We start from the raw sequence: 18,055 nt of genomic DNA on the forward strand, positions 1-18,055 counted from the left end.
CATCAGCCCGCACAAGGCCCAGGGCTGTACTTGAAGACAAAACGCTGAGTTTATCGCGACCAGCAGTGAATCAAGTGCTTTACCAGAGTATATATTCTTTCTTAATCTATTTTATGATCCCGCTATTACACATAATAAGGATGAATTTTCCGCTTTTCTTATAGATATTTAAAACATTTAGTAGCCGGAGCGCTAGCCGAAGAGGGTCCCTTGGTATAACAATTTACAAGAAAGAAATTTGCCCGCTGGCGCACATACTTGATGCGCCGGAAGTCTTATTTCCCACGTTAGGTTTCCAGCTCGGCGTAACCCTAAAGTAAACGAGTGCCATTTAAGGAACCCGCTACCCTACAACTTCCGAAACAACATGTACCAAGACGATTTCACCTTCAAAACCCTACAATCTATCAAGAAAACTAGTAATTGCAAATTGTTCTATAAGTAAAAAGGATACGTATGACATGCAAGGTCTTTAAATACAATGAGTTGAAAGCACAGTACCGGGAAGCGGACAATGTGTACAGGGAGTACCACCACGAGAGATCAATCATTTGCAAGTGGTGCAGAGATGGTAGGGTATTCGAGTGCGGTGGATTCTCAAATGATGGTGGATTCATAGCCGAGGTTGATCTGGGGATCGGGCGGAGAAAAAGGATCGCGAAATAGTAGTGTTACCGGACCGAAAAAATAAGAGTAAGTATGTGGCACTAATGCGTAGCTTGATTAATACTGCGAGCATATTGGCAACTACGAGTACGAGTGGTAGAAGTGTAGCGGGAAGTATTTTGTCCTTTGGGACAAGTACAAGGACGACTGCAAGTGCCAGCGGTACAAAGCGTTGAAGCGCGGTTGCTGCGCAATTTAACAGTGAAGCTAAGGTTTTGAGAAAGTCGTGGTGGATGGTGGTATTGACGCTGAAATTCCGGTCGGGTGGCTAGAAATAGTCCATGAAGATGAGGGAGGTAAAGGATATGAATTCAAGCCATCGTTTCCTCTCTTTCCTCTTCTTCATTGCCCTTTCTCCAGCTTAAGAACATCCGATTAGCGATCTAAAGCTTCGCCGTGTAATCTCATCGCATTCTATCACGTACCATTAGTCCTAGATTGTGCCCTATACATCCAGCTGAATGACGGAATAACAGGTCAAGATCATGCGTTGTATCTCCCCATACGAGTGTGGTGTGAGTTCAGGTTAAGTAGATTCTATTCCATTTCATCATATGATATACCAATACACTTTTCACATTATGCCAGCAATAGAACGCCAAATAAGCAAAAGCTAGCAACCTCCAAACTCCAGACTTAATTAGTACTCACTCCTCCATCACCTCATCCTCCGTCTTTCCCGTTGGCACTTTGGTAAGAACATCAAAAGCTCCAGTGCCCACCTTACTCATCCTTCCTATCACAATCCTACTACTTGGATTGGCCAGGTCATCCCAATCACACTCCGCGACTGCATCTGCCAAGAAACCAACAGTCGTCTCGAAACTCATCTTCATGAAAGGGCTGACACTACCCTTCATTCCATTTCGGTTAAATGGACTGAAACCACCACCTCTGGTCATGTAATCTGCAATCAGATTTAAATGACGCATGTCCACCTGGATGGCGTGACCGGCGAAAACGCTGTGCAATTCCTGGACGATGGTTGATCGACAGGCCTCCACACCATAATTCTCGAGCATTGCTGCGATGTCATTGGTCGATATCGTGTTGGGATTGATAAATGCGGCATAGTTTTGCATTGCCTTGAGGTTGACACCTTCGGTGTGAACAACTGGTACCTTAACAGTTCTTCCTGTTTTGGGGTCCTTGACTTCGTTATCCCCATCATAGGTACATGATCCAATGCCCGCGATATGTTGGATGAGGCAGGATCGAAGAGCTTCTTCAACGATGGAAAGCATAAGAACCTTAGGAACATCAGCATCATACTCGAGGCTAATATCACACCATTCTGCGTTCTCTTGGTCGAAGCGGAAGCGAGTAATATCTTGGCAGCGCTTCATTACTTGAGCTTCGAGTTCCTCCGTGGCAGCGTTCATCTTGCGCTTTCTACGTTCTCCATTGTCATCATTTTCCTCATCTTCGTCATCACTTTGTGGTGCACGTGGACTGCCTCCAATGCCTTCATCCTCCATGTCTTCGACGTCTTCCGGCTCAGCATTTTGTGCCTGGACCGCGTCATCCTCGTCATCGTTGGCGGCGTAACTGACCGCCTCTGCACGATTCGCTTTCTGCTTGTCATTGGTTGCATCATCTTCACCATCTTCATCATCGTCATCTTCGCCCAATTCTCTCTCAGCATCCGGTCTAGCTTCTTCTATCGTACCAACAGATTTACCAATTTCCGGTACTGCAGCAGTATTTGCACCTGCTTTTCCCGCCTTTTCAACCTTCTTCTTTCCAAGAGCCTTGCGTGTAAGAGATTGAAGTTTCTGTGTAAATCTTCGCTGCAGTGTAAAAATGACATCATTGATGTCAATGGCGTAAGTCTCACAGTATTCCTTCGAAGGGAAGAGCTTAATATGGATGTCGTATATCTTGGCTTGTTGGAAAGCTACCCCACGTCCAATTCGCTCCTTGACCGAAGCCCAATCTAACACCTCAGCCAGAGACAGAATGCTTATGGACTTGGCAAACTTTTCACATTCGTCTGGAGTTAGCTCCTCGTTGAGAGTCAATGTCATTGATGGCGTTGAGATATGATTACTTGCCGTCATGACAATTTCACGAAGACGGGGAATACCGAGCGTGACGTTCTTGGTAGAGTGACCGGCCAAATGGAAAGTATTGAGCGTCATTTGTGTGGAAGGTTCACCCACAGATTGTCCAGCAACAATACCGACAGCTTCACCAGGCTCAACGACAGATTTCAAGTATTTGGCAACAAGAACAGGCTCCAAGGCCTTTCTTGGTCCGACACCATCTGGATGTTCTTTGTCCTTAACCAGACCATCCGGATTCGTCTTCATGTAGTTCGTTAAAGTCTCGAAATATTTCTCTGACGTTGCATATCCATATTTACCGGGATTGTATTCGGAAAGAACAGGATCTGGACCGTTTAGATCATTTGCTTTCACATGTTTCAAGGCTTTCTTCATCCGTTTGATGATGATTTCCTTTTCTTCAAAGATTGTATCATAGCGTGGGTCGCCATAGTTTAATTGAGAAAGCTCCGACATGAGATTCTGCAATAAGAACTTGAAATCGGTCAAATGCTTTTGCTTCGTCACATCCAGTCCATCTTCACCATAGATGAATTGAATCATGGACCCATCAGAATCCCGCACAGACGTATCATACTCAACCTTAAGACCCTCCATACCCTTGATCAGACATCTTTGTAGATACCCGGATCTTGAAGTCTTGACTGCAGTATCAATCAAACCTTCTCTACCAGCCATTGCGTGGAAGTAGTATTCTTGTGGTCGTATTCCAGTCAAGAAACGATTGACAATGTAACCTCCTGCTCTGACATGCGTCTCGAATGGCTTAAAGCATGGAAGTGATTTTCCGCTTACCATCAACGGCACCCTACGTCCTTCCAAGACTTGTTGTCCCAAGTTACAGGAAATGAGATTGGCGTTGACCGCAGAACCCTTGGCGCCAGAAACTGTCATGTTCTGCATTTGATTGTGCGGAAATTGCTTGACCAAGCCTTGGGGAAGGCATGCATTAGTGATCGCGGTGGAAAGCTTTCCAGCACGAGCGTTCATCAACGCATCGAGACCTGCCTGCTTGCTGTCATCTCTCATAACATCCTCCAACCTATTGAGCAGCTCTTGATCGGTATCGGTAGGCTTTTGGTCTTCAAGAGACACATACTTAGCAGCAACCTCAAGACCAATCTTACCAGCATCCATCAGAGTTTCTGTACGTATCTTTTCGCCTTCGGGAGTAAGCCTCAAATCATCCATTCCGCAAGTGAATGCCCTCATGTGGAGGTACTTCGTCAATAAACGACCTAGAATACTGAGAAGCTTTCCAGCAGTGGCAGGACCGTAAACCTCATGAACAGAGTGAATGAGACCACCACCAGCAGGACCAATCTGTGCCTTGTCCAAAATTCCAGTGATGAATTCACCGCCTTTGAAAAGAACAACACCTTCCTCTGAATCCGCACCCCATCGATCAGCCGGAGTTTGTGTTTTTCCTGTGAGAGATATCGGAGCGCAGTTGATGGGCGTGATGTTTTTCAATATCGTTGTAATTACCTGCTTTCCTGTCCATCGTGCGACTGGTTTAATGATCGCAGGGGCAACAGTCTGTATGCGCTCGCCAGAAATATGTCCACTTTCTGGGCGAATACAATTATAGATCAGTTGTTGATAAGTAGCTCGATCAAAGTATGTATCTTTGTTACACATCCAAACGGATACGGAAATGTGATCTTGAATCAAACCTCTCAATGGTTTACCGGCGGTAGCACTCAAATATTGGTGATCGGTGTCGGCAATCTGTAGCGCTTCTGCTCGGGCAACCTCAGTTTGTGGAAAATGCATGTTCATTTCGTCTCCATCGAAATCTGCATTATAGGTATTACAGTTGGCGTAGTGCATCCGAATGGTCTTCTCCCCTGGAAGTACTCTAGCTCTGTGACCCATGATCGAAGGCTTGTGCAAGGTTGGTTGACGGTTCATGAGCACAACATCTCCGTTAGTAAGATGTCGATAGACCTTCTTATTGCGAGCACCGCTGGCTCCGTTACTAGAGGATGCAAGCAATTGGTTCGCCAGTGCCATTCTTTCATCCTGTGTCTTCGAACGTAGATTGATGACTTGACCATTCTCGTTCTCGATCGCAGCAGCACCAGGCCACTTATCGACACCGTTGATGACCGCTTGTTGCATTTCCTTGAAGTTATGGCTCGTGACAGGTTCAGGGTATGTGAGCTTCTTGGCGAAAACGGGAGGAACACCAATTTCGTTCGTTTCGATATTTGGGTCTGGAGAAATGACGGAGCGAGCAGCAAAGTTAACACGTTTTCCCATCATGTTCTTTCTGAAAAGACCCTCCTTTTTCTCGAGCTTTTGCTTGATACCATCCTCGTTCTTCTTTCCGGCTGCACCTTGGATGGGATTTCGATCTCTGTCAATCAAGGAATTGACAGCATCTTGCATAGAGCAACATGCTTCTTGAAGATCAAAAAAATCTCTCTTTCTCAAGGTTGCACTTTGCGAGGGCCTGTCCGGATTCTGGATATCGAGATAGATTTGGTTCACAGTATCAGCACTTTTCAGAATCTGCTTGTAGAGGGAATTTTGTTGAGCCTCGGAAATCTCGCCATCACCGGTCTTCGCTTCCGGGCGATATCTATTCGGAGGGACGAGTAAAGTTTGTAGGAAAAACATATCTGCCTTAACCACAGATGGCTTCTTGACGGATGACCGAGAGTTGTAAACAAGGGACAAGATTTCTTGCTCTTTCTCAAACAACAATGTTAAAGAGGCTTTGACCTCCATGGCATCAACATACCGCTGTGGCAGCGGTGCGACTCGAGGTTTGGAGCTTGAGGTGGCGGGGCCATCCATGACCACATCTCCATCGACATCAAGGGATTCGCCTTCGCCTTCGTCTTCGTCTTTATTTGATTCCAGGTCGATGTCTGCGATGCCTTCATCGCCATCACGGTCTTTCTTCTCGCCATGAACCAATTGCACGGCATTCACAGCTCGATAGCTGCCTTGGGCCATCTTGGCCTTATCTTTGACGCTCAAGGACTTCTCGAAAATCTTCACATAGCGATCCTTGCGGTAAGTGGGCGATATACCTTGACAGTTTCCACATAATCTCCCTGCAGTTATGGCCTTCATAAAGCTCTTGACCACAACTCTGCGTGCTTCTGCCACACCTTCATGCTTTTCCCTTCTCCATTCCCATCCAGAAGCCTTGGCGGCCTTGAGTTCTTTTTTGACAAATGCAAGCCGCCTTCGGATGACACTATCAACAGGAGTCTCCTCGTCGGAATCACTAGCAGGTTCTTCCCCTTCCTTCGGTTGAGCGACCTCGATATTATCAATCTCCTCAGCAGCGCTTAGCAGACCCTGTTGAATCAGGCGCAACTTGCAAACATATCGATTGACCTCCTTGCGCGACATCTTGAACTGGTGACAGTATTTGCATTTTGATCGCAACAATCGCAGAACCTGGTCCATGAAAGTAGGGTGGTATACGGGGGCGGGTAAGTCGATATGGCCTGCGTGACCCGGGCAGGAAAACGAACTGAGATTACATGTTGTACAGCTATTTAATGTTAGCATTGAAGCGATTCAGCGGACGGTCTCTTACTTATTATCACCCCAAGCACCTAGTGCTGGATCATAAAGACCTCCTGGGACTGGGTGAAGGAGACTGTCAAATGTAACAGGATTCTCTATCCTCTTCACAGAGAGAGATTTGATCTCAGCCGTAGAAAGGAATGCAAATTCAACGCTCTCAATGGCTGACGGAACTGGCTGGGAGATATTCATTATGATTGACAATTAACACTAAAGCAGAAATACTGCCATAGGTTGTCTGATTAAACTGGAATTTTGCGATTCCACGGCTTCAGAGTAAATACAAGAAAAAGTTCCTTTCGCCGGAGAAACTTTTTTTTTTTGAGCCGACCGGCCATTGATAAGAAAGTGCGATAACCCCATTTGATGATCACGTGCACAACAGTTCGAGGTTTTTGGTCCAGCCAGGCATAGTTCGCGCGTGAGCATTTAACAATTAATGATACTGCTAGATCAACAAGCGAAAGGTGCGCCATCATCTAATTTCTACAACACAAACCTGGGAGGTGGATATCTGCGACAATATGGATCGAGGTAAAGCTTCTCCAATTCTGGCCCCTCGACATGATTCCTCCAGCCGTGTTGGCAAGCCAGAGTCCGCTGCCGAGAAGCTCGCATCATTGAAAGCTAGAGTCGCAGCTGCGGTCGGCGGCAGTAAGGCAAAGGGTGGATTGAATGCCGGTTTACATCCTATGCTTGCAAAGGGAGGTTTGAATGTAGATCTCCATCCAGCACTGCAAGACCTTGGACAATACAAACCCTCAAAATCAACCGCGCCCAAATTCGCAACCAGCATCGGAAATGCTCGTCCTCAACAAGAAAAAGCGGCTGCGAAGCCTAGGAAACAACTCGATATTTTGGGGCCCTCTACGGAAGAGATTCGCAATAATCCATATTTTGACATGAGCCTAGGTGGGCAAACAGCGACTCCGAAAAATAGACATTCAAGACAGCTAGTTTTTAATCAGAAGGGTAAATATATACAGCAAGCGAATGCACTTCGGAGACAAGCCGCCCTAGAGGCTATGAAAAAGCGCATCGCCGAGTCGTCGCGCAAGATTGGTATTGACGAGGATATCGATACCGAGAAGAAATTCCTTGTGGAAGCACCACCTGAAATCGAATGGTGGGATGAGGGCTTGGTGGATGGCAAGAACTATGATGATATTTCGAGTCCAAAGACACTCAAAATCGGCACCCCAGACTCCATTATTACAGAATATGTTCAGCACCCGGTTCTCCTCGGACCTCCCCAAGAAAAGAATGCGCCTGCGCCTAAACCTATGTTTTTGACTGCAAAAGAGCAAGCTAAATTACGGAGGCAGCGTCGGATGGCCGAACTCAAGGAACAGCAAGCAAAGATCAGACTAGGATTAGAACCCGCACCGCCTCCAAAGGTCAAGAAGGGAAATCTTATGCGTGTATTAGGGGAAGAAGCTGTCAAGGATCCAACTGCAGTCGAAGCTCGTGTCAACCGAGAAATTGCAGATCGTCACCAGAAGCATGTCGAGACGAATCAGGAACGAAAGTTAACAAAAGAACAGAGACACGAGAAATTAGCTGCCAACCAGGAGAAAGACGCTCAAAAGGGTATTCATGCTTTGGTGTTTAAGATTGACAACCTTGCGAACGGTAGTCACAGATTTAAAATAGCTAAAAACGCAGAACAGCATGCTCTCACGGGCATCTGTATTTTGCATCCGAGATTTAACTTGGTGATTGTCGAAGGCGGCGAGCACAGTATCCGGCAATACAAAAAACTTATGATGCAACGAATAGACTGGACCGAGAACTCGCCCACGCGAATTAAGGATGGTACAAAGGCAGACGCATTACAGGATTGGTTAAAGGCAGAAGATGAGAAGGGAGAGCTAAAAGATATGACTTTGAACAGATGCCAACTGGTATGGGAAGGAGAGCAGAAGTCTAGGGCTTTCAGGAAGTGGCAAAGTAAAGTGTGTGAGACAGATAGTGCAGCTCGAGATGCTTTGACAAGGTCAAAGATGGACAGCTTTTGGACCGTGGCGAAGAGCATGAATTAGAACAAAATCCCAAGCGATACGGTGGTTATATCTTAGTTGTTATGACCCTGCCCCAAAATAGATACCAGTTGAACCGATTTATTTTTCTTTTCCAGATCGCTGCTATCTTACAATTTGATAATTATCCCCCCGTAGACGTAAATAAGTAACCAACCATCAAAATCCTGTCTATGCATCTAACTCCATCATTGCCTCAATTTCATCATCATCCATGCCATATTCATCCTCTCTAACTGTCTGTTCATTACCTTGCTTGATGCCATCCATTGGGTCATCATTTCCGCCGCCTCTCAAAGCTTTAAGCGTTTCCTCATACTGCTTCTCCTTAAACCTCTCTAAATCCTGCACGCTCCATGTACTAATGCCCTCTTGATCCTTAGCTTTGAACGGCTGTGCCATGTTCCGTAAAAACTTCTTCGCGGCTCCTACCGCCATATCCGTACTCAGATTGACTTCACTGTCAAGGATCGCCTGGTTGATCCATTTTGGCAATTGTGCTCGTTTCTTCAAGAAACGACGATCGGCCAACACCATGATTCCGTAGTCGTCTTTTCCTCTAAGTACGCGACCCAAGCATTGAGCTGCATGTCTCATGGCATCGAACGATAGGAAATCATTCTCTCTAATTCGATATGTTTCACGAAGAAACTCTAGCCGCGCTTTCAGGATACGAGATTCCGTGTATTGAAACGGTACTCCAATACATATCACAGTGCGTCCGTACTGATGGTCAAAATCGATACCCTCACTGACCTTTCCACGGGCAACACAAAGAAGAATAGCACCTCTTCCATTACAGCATGCCGTACGATAGGTTTCTAATGCCAGAGAGGTTTCTTGTGCATCAGGTGTCTCGACTAGAATAAGCTTGTATTTCCAGACCTCGTCTAGAATACCCATTCCTTGCCACATACTAATGATCGACTCCATATACAGGTAAGATGGAAAGAAGACGACCATACCGTCTGGAGTCAGCTTAGACATTTCCGTTAGTAGATTGCCGTAATTACGGACAACCGCAGGCTCGTTTCTAACTTGGAACCCCGAGGAAATCGCAACCTGGTCAGATCCTCTCGTGACAATCATGGGTAAAAACGAACGACGAGCAAGGGTCATGGGATAGGACTCTTGAACAACACATTCGAAGTCCAGCATTTTAGGATACATTTCTAGTGGAGAAATGGTACCTGATGTAATGATCACAGAACTGAAACGTTCGAAGACGGGCTTTATTGCTATTGCTGCATCGAGACATGTGAAGTGAAGGACAGGATTTGGGACCTCGGCGGTGTCAGATTCATAAGGCTCAAGGATAAGAAGAAATCCCTTTTCGTATGTCGCTACTAAAGTGGCAAATGTCGCTACCTCCTGAAGTGGCTGATAATCTTCAATATTGGTGAGTTCTAAAGTCCGCACAAGCGATGTAAGACGTTCTGCACAAAACCTCAGAGGCTTCTTTTCGATAAACGTGTGCTCCCGCAGGTGAGCCAAGAATGATGCAGGTGTCTCAGATATGACTTGTCGGACTTTCATTCTTGTCTTCTTGGGGTTAGCTATTGGCCCTTCCTCATGGCCGAACTTTACACACCTTGAGGTATTCAATAAATCGTTTCAGAAAAGTTACAAAATGTTCAGCTCTTCTAATGTTCCCAGGAACGGCTTCTTTGAGGAGATCATCTGGCAAAGCTAAATGAATGTGAGCAACTAGGTATTTTTTGGGATGAGATATGATGCAAACAAACCAGGGTTTGACATAAAAGCATCCTCCGCTCGAGCTTCGTCAGCACCACGGAGTCCCTCGACCAACTTGGCATACTCATCTTTGAGCTTTTCGGAATCGCTATCCCTCAAATCCGAAATCTTGTTCTCGAGGTTGATTGCTCCACGAGTGGCCTTGCGAAGCGAATCATCCGTGATATCGGTACTTAAGGATTCGATGCATACGTTATCAATATTGTGCGCTTCATCAAAAACGACAATGCAATCTTTAGACAGCTCTTTAGAAACTCTCTCGGCAATCTTAGGGTCGAGTAAATAATGGTACGAGTAAATGATCACATTGCAGAAAGACATCTAATCACATTAGTTGCTGAAGTTGCAAGGACATCGCCACTCACCATTCGTCTGGAGGTAAAGTATGGGCATTGCTTATGGTCTTCCCCATATCTCATGATACCATCTAAAGTCCATACTCCATTTGGTATTAGATTATGCGGCTCGAGGAGATCCAAATTCTATGCTCGTCAATGTAATGCTGACCAATGCGGCAGCGAAGGTACCTACCTCATGGTAAACGCACACAGGAACATCCTCTCCCCTCTCCTTCTTCTCCTTCACAAAACCAGCAGTCAAACTTCGGCAGCGAGCATCCACCACCGCGCCACTCTTCTCCCGCTTCACAGAAGGATGAAGGCATAAATTCTTACGACTGGTCAACCCCAATCCACGGAAATCCTCCTGGTGCCCAAGTTGTTCCGCCCTGTATTTCATAAGAGCTTTTAATTCCGCCAAGGCTTTTTCAATCTCGGACATGGTACCTAAATACCTGTTAGCATGATGACTTGTTCATCTTCAGGTCGGGTTTCATCACGTGAGCAGTAAATGAGTTTGCGGTGCTCTGGATAGTATTGTTGGTATGCAACGATCAAGGACAATAGCGAGATAGTTTTGCCGGTGCCTGAAGGCATCTCCAAGACACAATGGCCGCCGGCATCAAGCGTTCCTGGGAATTATAATCAGCAATGAGGGCCCGACGGGGAGTAGGTGAGGAACAAATACTTTTGAGATCACACATATAGCTAAGCGCAAATCGTAGGTTAGCATGAAAGGTTCTTTGTGTAAGCTACGGACCAGCGAAGTTAGGCAACGTACGCATATTGTTCTACATAATAATTAGAAATTTGCATTCAGCATCCAAATCATCATGAGCCAGTGAGTACCTACCTGGATATATCCTAGGATATGGAAAGAGCACTGGCAAATCACTAGCGCCTCCATCAGTTCAAGTAATTATTTCTTTGCTATGCTATGCTATGGGATTCATGAAAACGTACTCAATATTGAACTTCATCTTTGAAGAGGCAGCACTGCTGGTGCTGTTGATGTTGCTGATCGAAAATGGTTGTTTGTAGATTCGAGGTTGAAGTAAAATTGTCGTAGGGGTCAAAAGCGGCACCGGTATCCGTACTGCAGTCAGCTTCAGGCCTTTTGGGAAAGGAGTGTACCTAGAGATACCTATTATATAGTGTACCTGTATATTGTATATATCGCATTTAAACTCGACGCGATGTTTATTATGTCCGTATTCTTGATTCTTGGACTCTGTACATGTTGGTTCTTGAGAAATTTAAATTATTGCAATGTGAAAAGAGATGAGGTATATCTAGTAATTAATTATCCATTCTTTCATTCTCTACTCGAGTAACAATCAACCGTGGCAGTTCCCCACATCTGATTTAACTCACCCACCTCAATACCTAGTACGCATACGAGTATTCAGCAAGATTTTTCACCCAAGATTACATTTTTACATTGTCTTACAGTTTGGATATTGTATTTTGAATACAAGATTCTGTGTGATATTCTCTCATTTCTCAGTTACTTACATCACGCACAGTTCATGATGGTGTAACATGTGCTTGTTTGAATCTATATTCCACGACTCAAAGCACCTTGAATATGTGAATACATATAGGATTTTGAAATAATCGATGGAGAATCAAGCCCGCAGAAGCATCCAAAAGCCATCACGTAACATTCAAACTAAGATTAGTGGATAATTGATTCGGAGTAGGGCACCTGCAATGACATGAAACACAAATATCACTGCCTATCAGCTCCGCAAATGTCAGTTGCTTTTCAGTGTCGAATGTATGCTCATATAAAGTAAGTGCCATTCAGATGAGAACTTGGAAAGATAACCTGATATGTCTGGTGTTCCAGGGTGATTTACTATAAACAAATCCGTTATGGTAGGCTAATGAAGTATATGACTTTGAGCATTAAGGAAAGTCGACATTCGCATATGCATCAGATTCCGAATCTCCTCGTGATTCTTATGTCCAGCCAGACTGGAAACCTTCTTGGAGAGACTCGTATTTTCCAACTCTCAGAAGACAAAACATCGAATAACGGTTCATCTTGTTATCTGATGCATGAAGAGTCCATCTCTATCATGGATATAGAAGATGAAGAATGATATCCATCTTCTCTATTAAGAGTCGGATGCATACTGCGCTTTTCCCAAATAGTGAATGTCTTATAAGAAGGTTAGTGAAGTATGAACTGGAAAGGCTAAGCAATGCTCTGACGAGATAGCATGAGGAGCAAAAGGAACAATTCCATGCTTCTCTTCCTCAAGATGTATCACAAATGGTATCTGGAGCAAGCAATGCATCTATTGCTGTTCTGATTGATCAGCAGATCGATGAAAGGAAAATGCCAATGGCTTAATGTAGAAATGAAGGATAGAATTAACTCCTGAAGATACTTGAGTCACGTCACAGTGAACGAAATAAGAATGTATCTTTAAAAGATTGATAACGAATCGTAATTGTTATCTGTTGTCATTAGCTCAGCGCACCATCGCTGGCTGAATAATGTACAGCCTGTAAGAACGCAGGTCCCCCCATAAAATGAAATTGAACTCCATGCCGTAAAACCCTTGTAAGATACCCCCAAAGCATTATCATCCACCCGATCCATCGCCATTGTCAATCGACCTAAAGCCGAAGCGCTTTCAAGCTGAAGACATCGAGAAGTCAAAAAAGAAACCCAAATTTAACCACGCTCGCCACGGAGACGACGGGCGAGTTGGATGTCCTTAGATTGGATGGTGACACGCTTGGCGTGGATGGCACACAAGTTGGTGTCTTCGAAGAGGGAAACGAGGTAGGCCTCGACGGACTCTTGGAGAGCACCAATAGCGGAAGATTGGAAACGGAGGTCGGACTTGAAGTCTTGGGCGATTTCACGAACAAGACGTTGGAAAGGAAGCTTTCGGATCAAGAGCTCGGTCGACTTTTGGTAACGACGGATCTCACGGAGAGCGACAGTTCCTGGCTTATATCTTGGAAGAGTCAGCAATTGTTGAAGCAAAAAAGAAAGTGAGAAATTACCTGTGGGGCTTCTTGACACCTCCAGTAGAAGGAGCACTCTTACGGGCAGCCTTGGAAGCAAGTTGCTTTCTTGGTGCCTTACCACCAGTAGATTTACCTATAGAGTATTAGCAACGATGATCAAGCTGTGTTGTGTTGTGGTGGGGTAAAGGTCGCGTCGTTGGAAAATAGCTACCGGTCGCAATGTTTTGCGACCGAACGACGTGACGAGGTATTGATTGTAACGAAATAGTACAGATGGAAAAAATAACTTACGGGCAGTTTGCTTGGTACGAGCCATTGTTGATAATTTCTATTGATGATTTAATGGAATTGTAATGTGGTTGTTGTGGATTGATGAAATTATTGAAGTGGATATGGAAGTTGTGGTTGTATGATGTAGAAGGAAAGAGATTGAAATGGGCGAAGGCGATTATTTGTATCCGAAAGTACGCTAGCGAGTGATTGATTTGGCTGTGCTTTGGAAAAAAAATACGCTAGTGTAATCTATGGGAAAGAGGAAGTTTTGAGTTGTTCAAATCGCTCGAAAAAGTGAACTTTTGTTTTCAAAGTTAACCGACCAATCAGAATTCATTTCACATTTTAAGAGGGCCACAAAGTGGATATTTTTCCAAACAAGGATCAGCAATCACACATGCAACTACCCAGCCAAGCCCAACCTGATTCGGAGAAGAAAGTTTGGAAAATACTGGGGAAATAATAATAAAAAATTAGAGAATATATATTTGGATTTAGAATTTAGATATTAAAGTAAAAGGGAAGTGACCTGGTAATACTACAGTCCTAGCTGGATGCGGTACATTCTTCTACTTATCGTTCATTGATGAAGAATAATAATAATAATAATATAATTTTATTGATGAATGATTTTCGAAGGCTACTTGGTACAGTATCATTCTAGCTTTTGATCCATCCTAGGCTGAGATGAGCTGCTGAAAGGAACATGTAAAATAACACTCTACCTACCTACCTACCTACCTAGATACCTAGTGCCTATAATACCTGATGAATACTCTACCTGGCTATAAACAAGGTCTACTACAATATAACCCTTTTTCCAGTCCATATCCCCAGTTCAACTTGTGTCTAGCACAGTAGCACCTCCTCCCTCTATCCTGCAGCCTTGTTTTCTTTTCCTTCGCCCTTATCAAATTATTATATTAATCGGTCGTTCCTACTTTTCCTCGTTTGACCAATCATAATTTGATATTGTGCTTACCAATCTGGGTGGACTCGTGTTGATTTTAATTCCGATTAGTATTAGCGTCTTTTGGTTTTAGCGTGGTGATGCGGAAGGGCCGTTAGTGCATCTCTTGATAAGAGCTACAGAACTTCTTCCCAAATATTGACTCTTATTATCAAAGTTACTCTATTCTCTACAACACTGTAACAAGACTTCCAAAAACAAATACCAATATCCCCAAACGCAATCTTCTTTAATAACCCACATTCATCATGACTGGACGTAAGTATCCTCTTCCCCACCCTCTGCCTTACCTCTCACCGTCATTCAGTTGGATCCATGCCTTCTACATCTCGTCGCGTCCAATTTACTAACGCGTCTTCTTTACAGGCGGAAAGGGTGGCAAGGGTCTCGGAAAGGGTGGTGCTAAGCGTCATCGCAAGATTTTGAGAGACAACATCCAAGGCATAACTAAGCCAGCTATCAGACGTCTCGCCCGTCGTGGTGGTGTCAAGCGTATCTCGGCTAGTAAGTTACCACTTCTCGCACCTCTCATAACGCGTCTAACCTCCTCACTTAGTGATCTACGAGGAAACCCGTGGTGTTCTGAAGACCTTCTTGGAGGGTGTCATCCGCGACGCAGTCACCTACACTGAGCACGCCAAGAGAAAGACGGTTACATCCCTCGACGTTGTTTACGCACTCAAGCGCCAAGGACGTACTCTCTACGGTTTCGGTGGTTAAATGGTTGCATGTTTACGGTTCTTTTCTACGTCTATTATGAATTTTCTTCCTCGACTTGTTGTGTCGGAAGATGGGTGTGTTACGGGAATGGGTCTTTGCTTTCAGGTGTTTATTGTATCATAAGGATATTGGGGTATTCCGGCATGGTTGGTCCATGAGATAATCAAAACCATCAACACAAACAATTCTTCATCTTCATAATCTACTGTTATCCTCTTGCTTTGCATTGAACGCGTCTCTTAAATGTTGTTGTCTAGCGCCCCATTTGGCTAACGCGATATCCTTGGTGGTGCCAATTTTCTTCCTTTCTCACATGTCCCGTGTCACCGCCTTCAATTTCTGTCCACGACTCCATTCCAGACTTCATTGTCATCTTTACATACCTAGATGACAGCTGATGTTCTTGGTGAAGCAAATTCTACCCAGTTACAAAAGTCTACAAAGGTCCCGGTACAATGTGTAATCTCGTTGATGTTCTCAGACTTCTATTTAGAGGAATGATTCTCTAACAGTCTATGTTTCTCATCTGGGTTCTTTGAATAACAGCGTGTGCCCATGGTATTTTCATTTTTAGATATCAATACCACATCCTTACTACGTTAATCCTCCATCCTTCATTAACTTTTGTATGTGTATCACCATTCTCATTCCGTTCTTATCACCAACACGATGCCTGATCTCGATGAACATCACCTGGCGATAAATGTGACTTTTATCCGTGGTCATAACCACTCAGATTGATGCTTCAGTATGTATATCTACCACAAGCCAAAACTTGACCTTCTAGTCCAGCCATATGTGCCTGTTCCTTTAAGCTTGAGTTGCTATCCTTCGCACACAATTTCTGTTTCGTGCTTGTAATAAGGTGCTACCTAGGGATGCACTAAGGTAGAACAACTTCATACTGTTTTCTATTCTTGACGGACATCAAGCCAATATCTCGATATAAATGGTATTGTGATTTTAGGTATGATCTCTTTTTTTTGAGCTTATAAATCATTATTGATACCTTGGAAAATATCTAGATGATGATTAAAGGTATTCTGATCTACTTTCTAATGAATCTTAGTAGGATCTTAGAGGCTATAAGGCTGACATCTGATTTAAATTTAAATATAAATGATGATATATTATATTTATCTCAATATATTAATTCGGATATATTTAAATCAATTATTGTGACCAAAAGGGTGTTTATAGACCAGCAATTGTATTTAACTTAGAATCTACAGGTGAAGAGCACCTGTAGATGGGGATAGCTACTCTATATATACACAAATGAATGGCCTAGCCGCAATGGCTAGGCAAAAAGAAGTCATATTTATTCCTCCAATGATCTTACTTTACCGATAACCATTGATACCTAGTACTTGTCCGGATCTGATCCTCAGGTCACCTAAATCGCATACTAATCTCGAGTAATCGTATCATGTGTGGACATGGTTAATGTACCTGAGGTTTCTTATATAATAAAGGTGGGAGGAAAGCAGGGATTTCCGTCACAATTATAATTAGTATTTCTAATCAATAAGTCTAGTTAGTACTCTCTTTTTGGACTACTTCTCTTTTGAATTATTTTTTGAAAAAAGAAATCATTATTTTCATTTATTAATAACTTTATAAAAAACAAATATAATTTGATTAGATTTGTATTATATATTTATTATATAATTATAAATATATTTTGAAAATTTTATATTTTTTGTAATTGATTTCAATAAGATTTATAAATTCAAAAAAAATAATTTATTTATACCAGGTGTAACGATACTGTACTGGAGGCAGAGGCTGCCTAAGGTTTCATCGGGCTGGTAGTTGTGGGTTAATGTTACGAGGTTTGCCGTCTAGATCACGTGGAAGTGCTCTAGGCTCTCGAGGTGGTTTATAACTAGGCGTCAAGCAGGGACTTAAGTAATGACAATAATGATATGCAATTCGTAACTAATAGTAGGATATACTAAATGATTGATCTTGAGCACGAAGCTCTATACAAAGGAAATCCATCTTGATTATATAGTCCTTCATGCTTCCATGATTACTAGTGATCCTTCATGATCATTAGTGATCATCTATATCGTGATCCTTAGTGATCCCTAATGATCATTACTGATCATTTGTGATCACGTGCCTTGGTAGTTGTGTAGCCCGTCGTAACAGTTAAGGCTTTATCACTGGTATTCACTTGGAAGTGAATTCGTTACTAGATCAAGTAGAATGTAAGTAAACTAATTGATAACTAAGTTGAGCACGAAGCTCCTATACTATGAAAATAATGAATGTTTATATACTGGTCCTTTCCAGGAGCATAGGCTCCTCCAGGCTCCTGCAGGCTCCATCACGTGATCCCTACTTGTCCGACGTGATGGTGAATCGTGACAGTTTTAGTGTTGGCAAGCTGATAATAAGATTTATATACAAGTTTAAAAAATCTTTAAAATTTTGAGTAATTTTTTATGAAAATAATTAAAAATAGACTATATGATTTTTTTAAAGGTTTTAAATCAAAATTTATCAAATAAATTGAATTATTTATAAAAATGATTTATAAATAGTTATTTAATCAAAACATTAAAATTTTTAAATTTTATAAAGTTTAAAAAATATTAATAAATGTTAAAAGGAATAGAAGTTACCGGTACAGGACACGTGTCGTGATTAGTAATACGGTTACCTAAACAGGCTAGA

General features: G+C 43.1%; 6 protein-coding genes across 6 annotated transcripts; 3 read left to right on the top strand and 3 right to left on the bottom strand.

Moving 5' to 3' along the window:
- Positions 1-1,313: 1,313 nt before the first annotated feature.
- Positions 1,314-6,476, bottom strand: SS1G_09604 (hypothetical protein; the record flags this gene model as incomplete). The annotated part of the gene is made up of 2 exons (XM_001589832.1): positions 1,314-6,249; positions 6,295-6,476. 2 exons carry the CDS (start codon positions 6,474-6,476, stop codon positions 1,314-1,316), a joined length of 5,118 nt encoding a protein of 1,705 aa, XP_001589882.1.
- A 332-nt stretch (positions 6,477-6,808) lies between these two features.
- SS1G_09605 (hypothetical protein) lies at positions 6,809-8,326 on the top strand (the record flags this gene model as incomplete). The annotated part of the gene is made up of 1 exon (XM_001589833.1): positions 6,809-8,326. One exon carries the CDS (start codon positions 6,809-6,811, stop codon positions 8,324-8,326), a length of 1,518 nt encoding a protein of 505 aa, XP_001589883.1.
- A 325-nt stretch (positions 8,327-8,651) lies between these two features.
- On the bottom strand, positions 8,652-11,201 carry SS1G_09606 (hypothetical protein; the record flags this gene model as incomplete). The annotated part of the gene is made up of 10 exons (XM_001589834.1): positions 8,652-8,684; positions 8,756-9,144; positions 9,241-9,291; positions 9,427-9,868; positions 9,915-10,012; positions 10,069-10,399; positions 10,444-10,560; positions 10,610-10,863; positions 10,917-11,048; positions 11,198-11,201. 10 exons carry the CDS (start codon positions 11,199-11,201, stop codon positions 8,652-8,654), a joined length of 1,851 nt encoding a protein of 616 aa, XP_001589884.1.
- Positions 11,202-12,134: 933 nt separating this feature from the next.
- On the top strand, positions 12,135-12,524 carry SS1G_09607 (hypothetical protein; the record flags this gene model as incomplete). The annotated part of the gene is made up of 2 exons (XM_001589835.1): positions 12,135-12,211; positions 12,269-12,524. The coding sequence occupies 2 exons, from the start codon at positions 12,135-12,137 to the stop codon at positions 12,522-12,524; spliced, it is 333 nt and encodes a 110-aa protein (XP_001589885.1).
- A 581-nt stretch (positions 12,525-13,105) lies between these two features.
- Positions 13,106-13,723, bottom strand: SS1G_09608 (histone H3; the record flags this gene model as incomplete). The annotated part of the gene is made up of 3 exons (XM_001589836.1): positions 13,106-13,394; positions 13,444-13,540; positions 13,699-13,723. 3 exons carry the CDS (start codon positions 13,721-13,723, stop codon positions 13,106-13,108), a joined length of 411 nt encoding a protein of 136 aa, XP_001589886.1.
- Positions 13,724-14,898: 1,175 nt separating this feature from the next.
- Positions 14,899-15,370, top strand: SS1G_09609 (histone H4; the record flags this gene model as incomplete). The annotated part of the gene is made up of 3 exons (XM_001589837.1): positions 14,899-14,908; positions 15,017-15,154; positions 15,207-15,370. 3 exons carry the CDS (start codon positions 14,899-14,901, stop codon positions 15,368-15,370), a joined length of 312 nt encoding a protein of 103 aa, XP_001589887.1.
- Between the last annotated feature and the right edge of the window lie 2,685 nt (positions 15,371-18,055).

The sequence above is a fragment of the Sclerotinia sclerotiorum genome, genomic scaffold (assembly GCF_000146945.2).
Source record: "Sclerotinia sclerotiorum 1980 UF-70 scaffold_13 genomic scaffold, whole genome shotgun sequence".
Classification (NCBI taxonomy): Eukaryota; Fungi; Ascomycota; class Leotiomycetes; order Helotiales; family Sclerotiniaceae; genus Sclerotinia; species Sclerotinia sclerotiorum.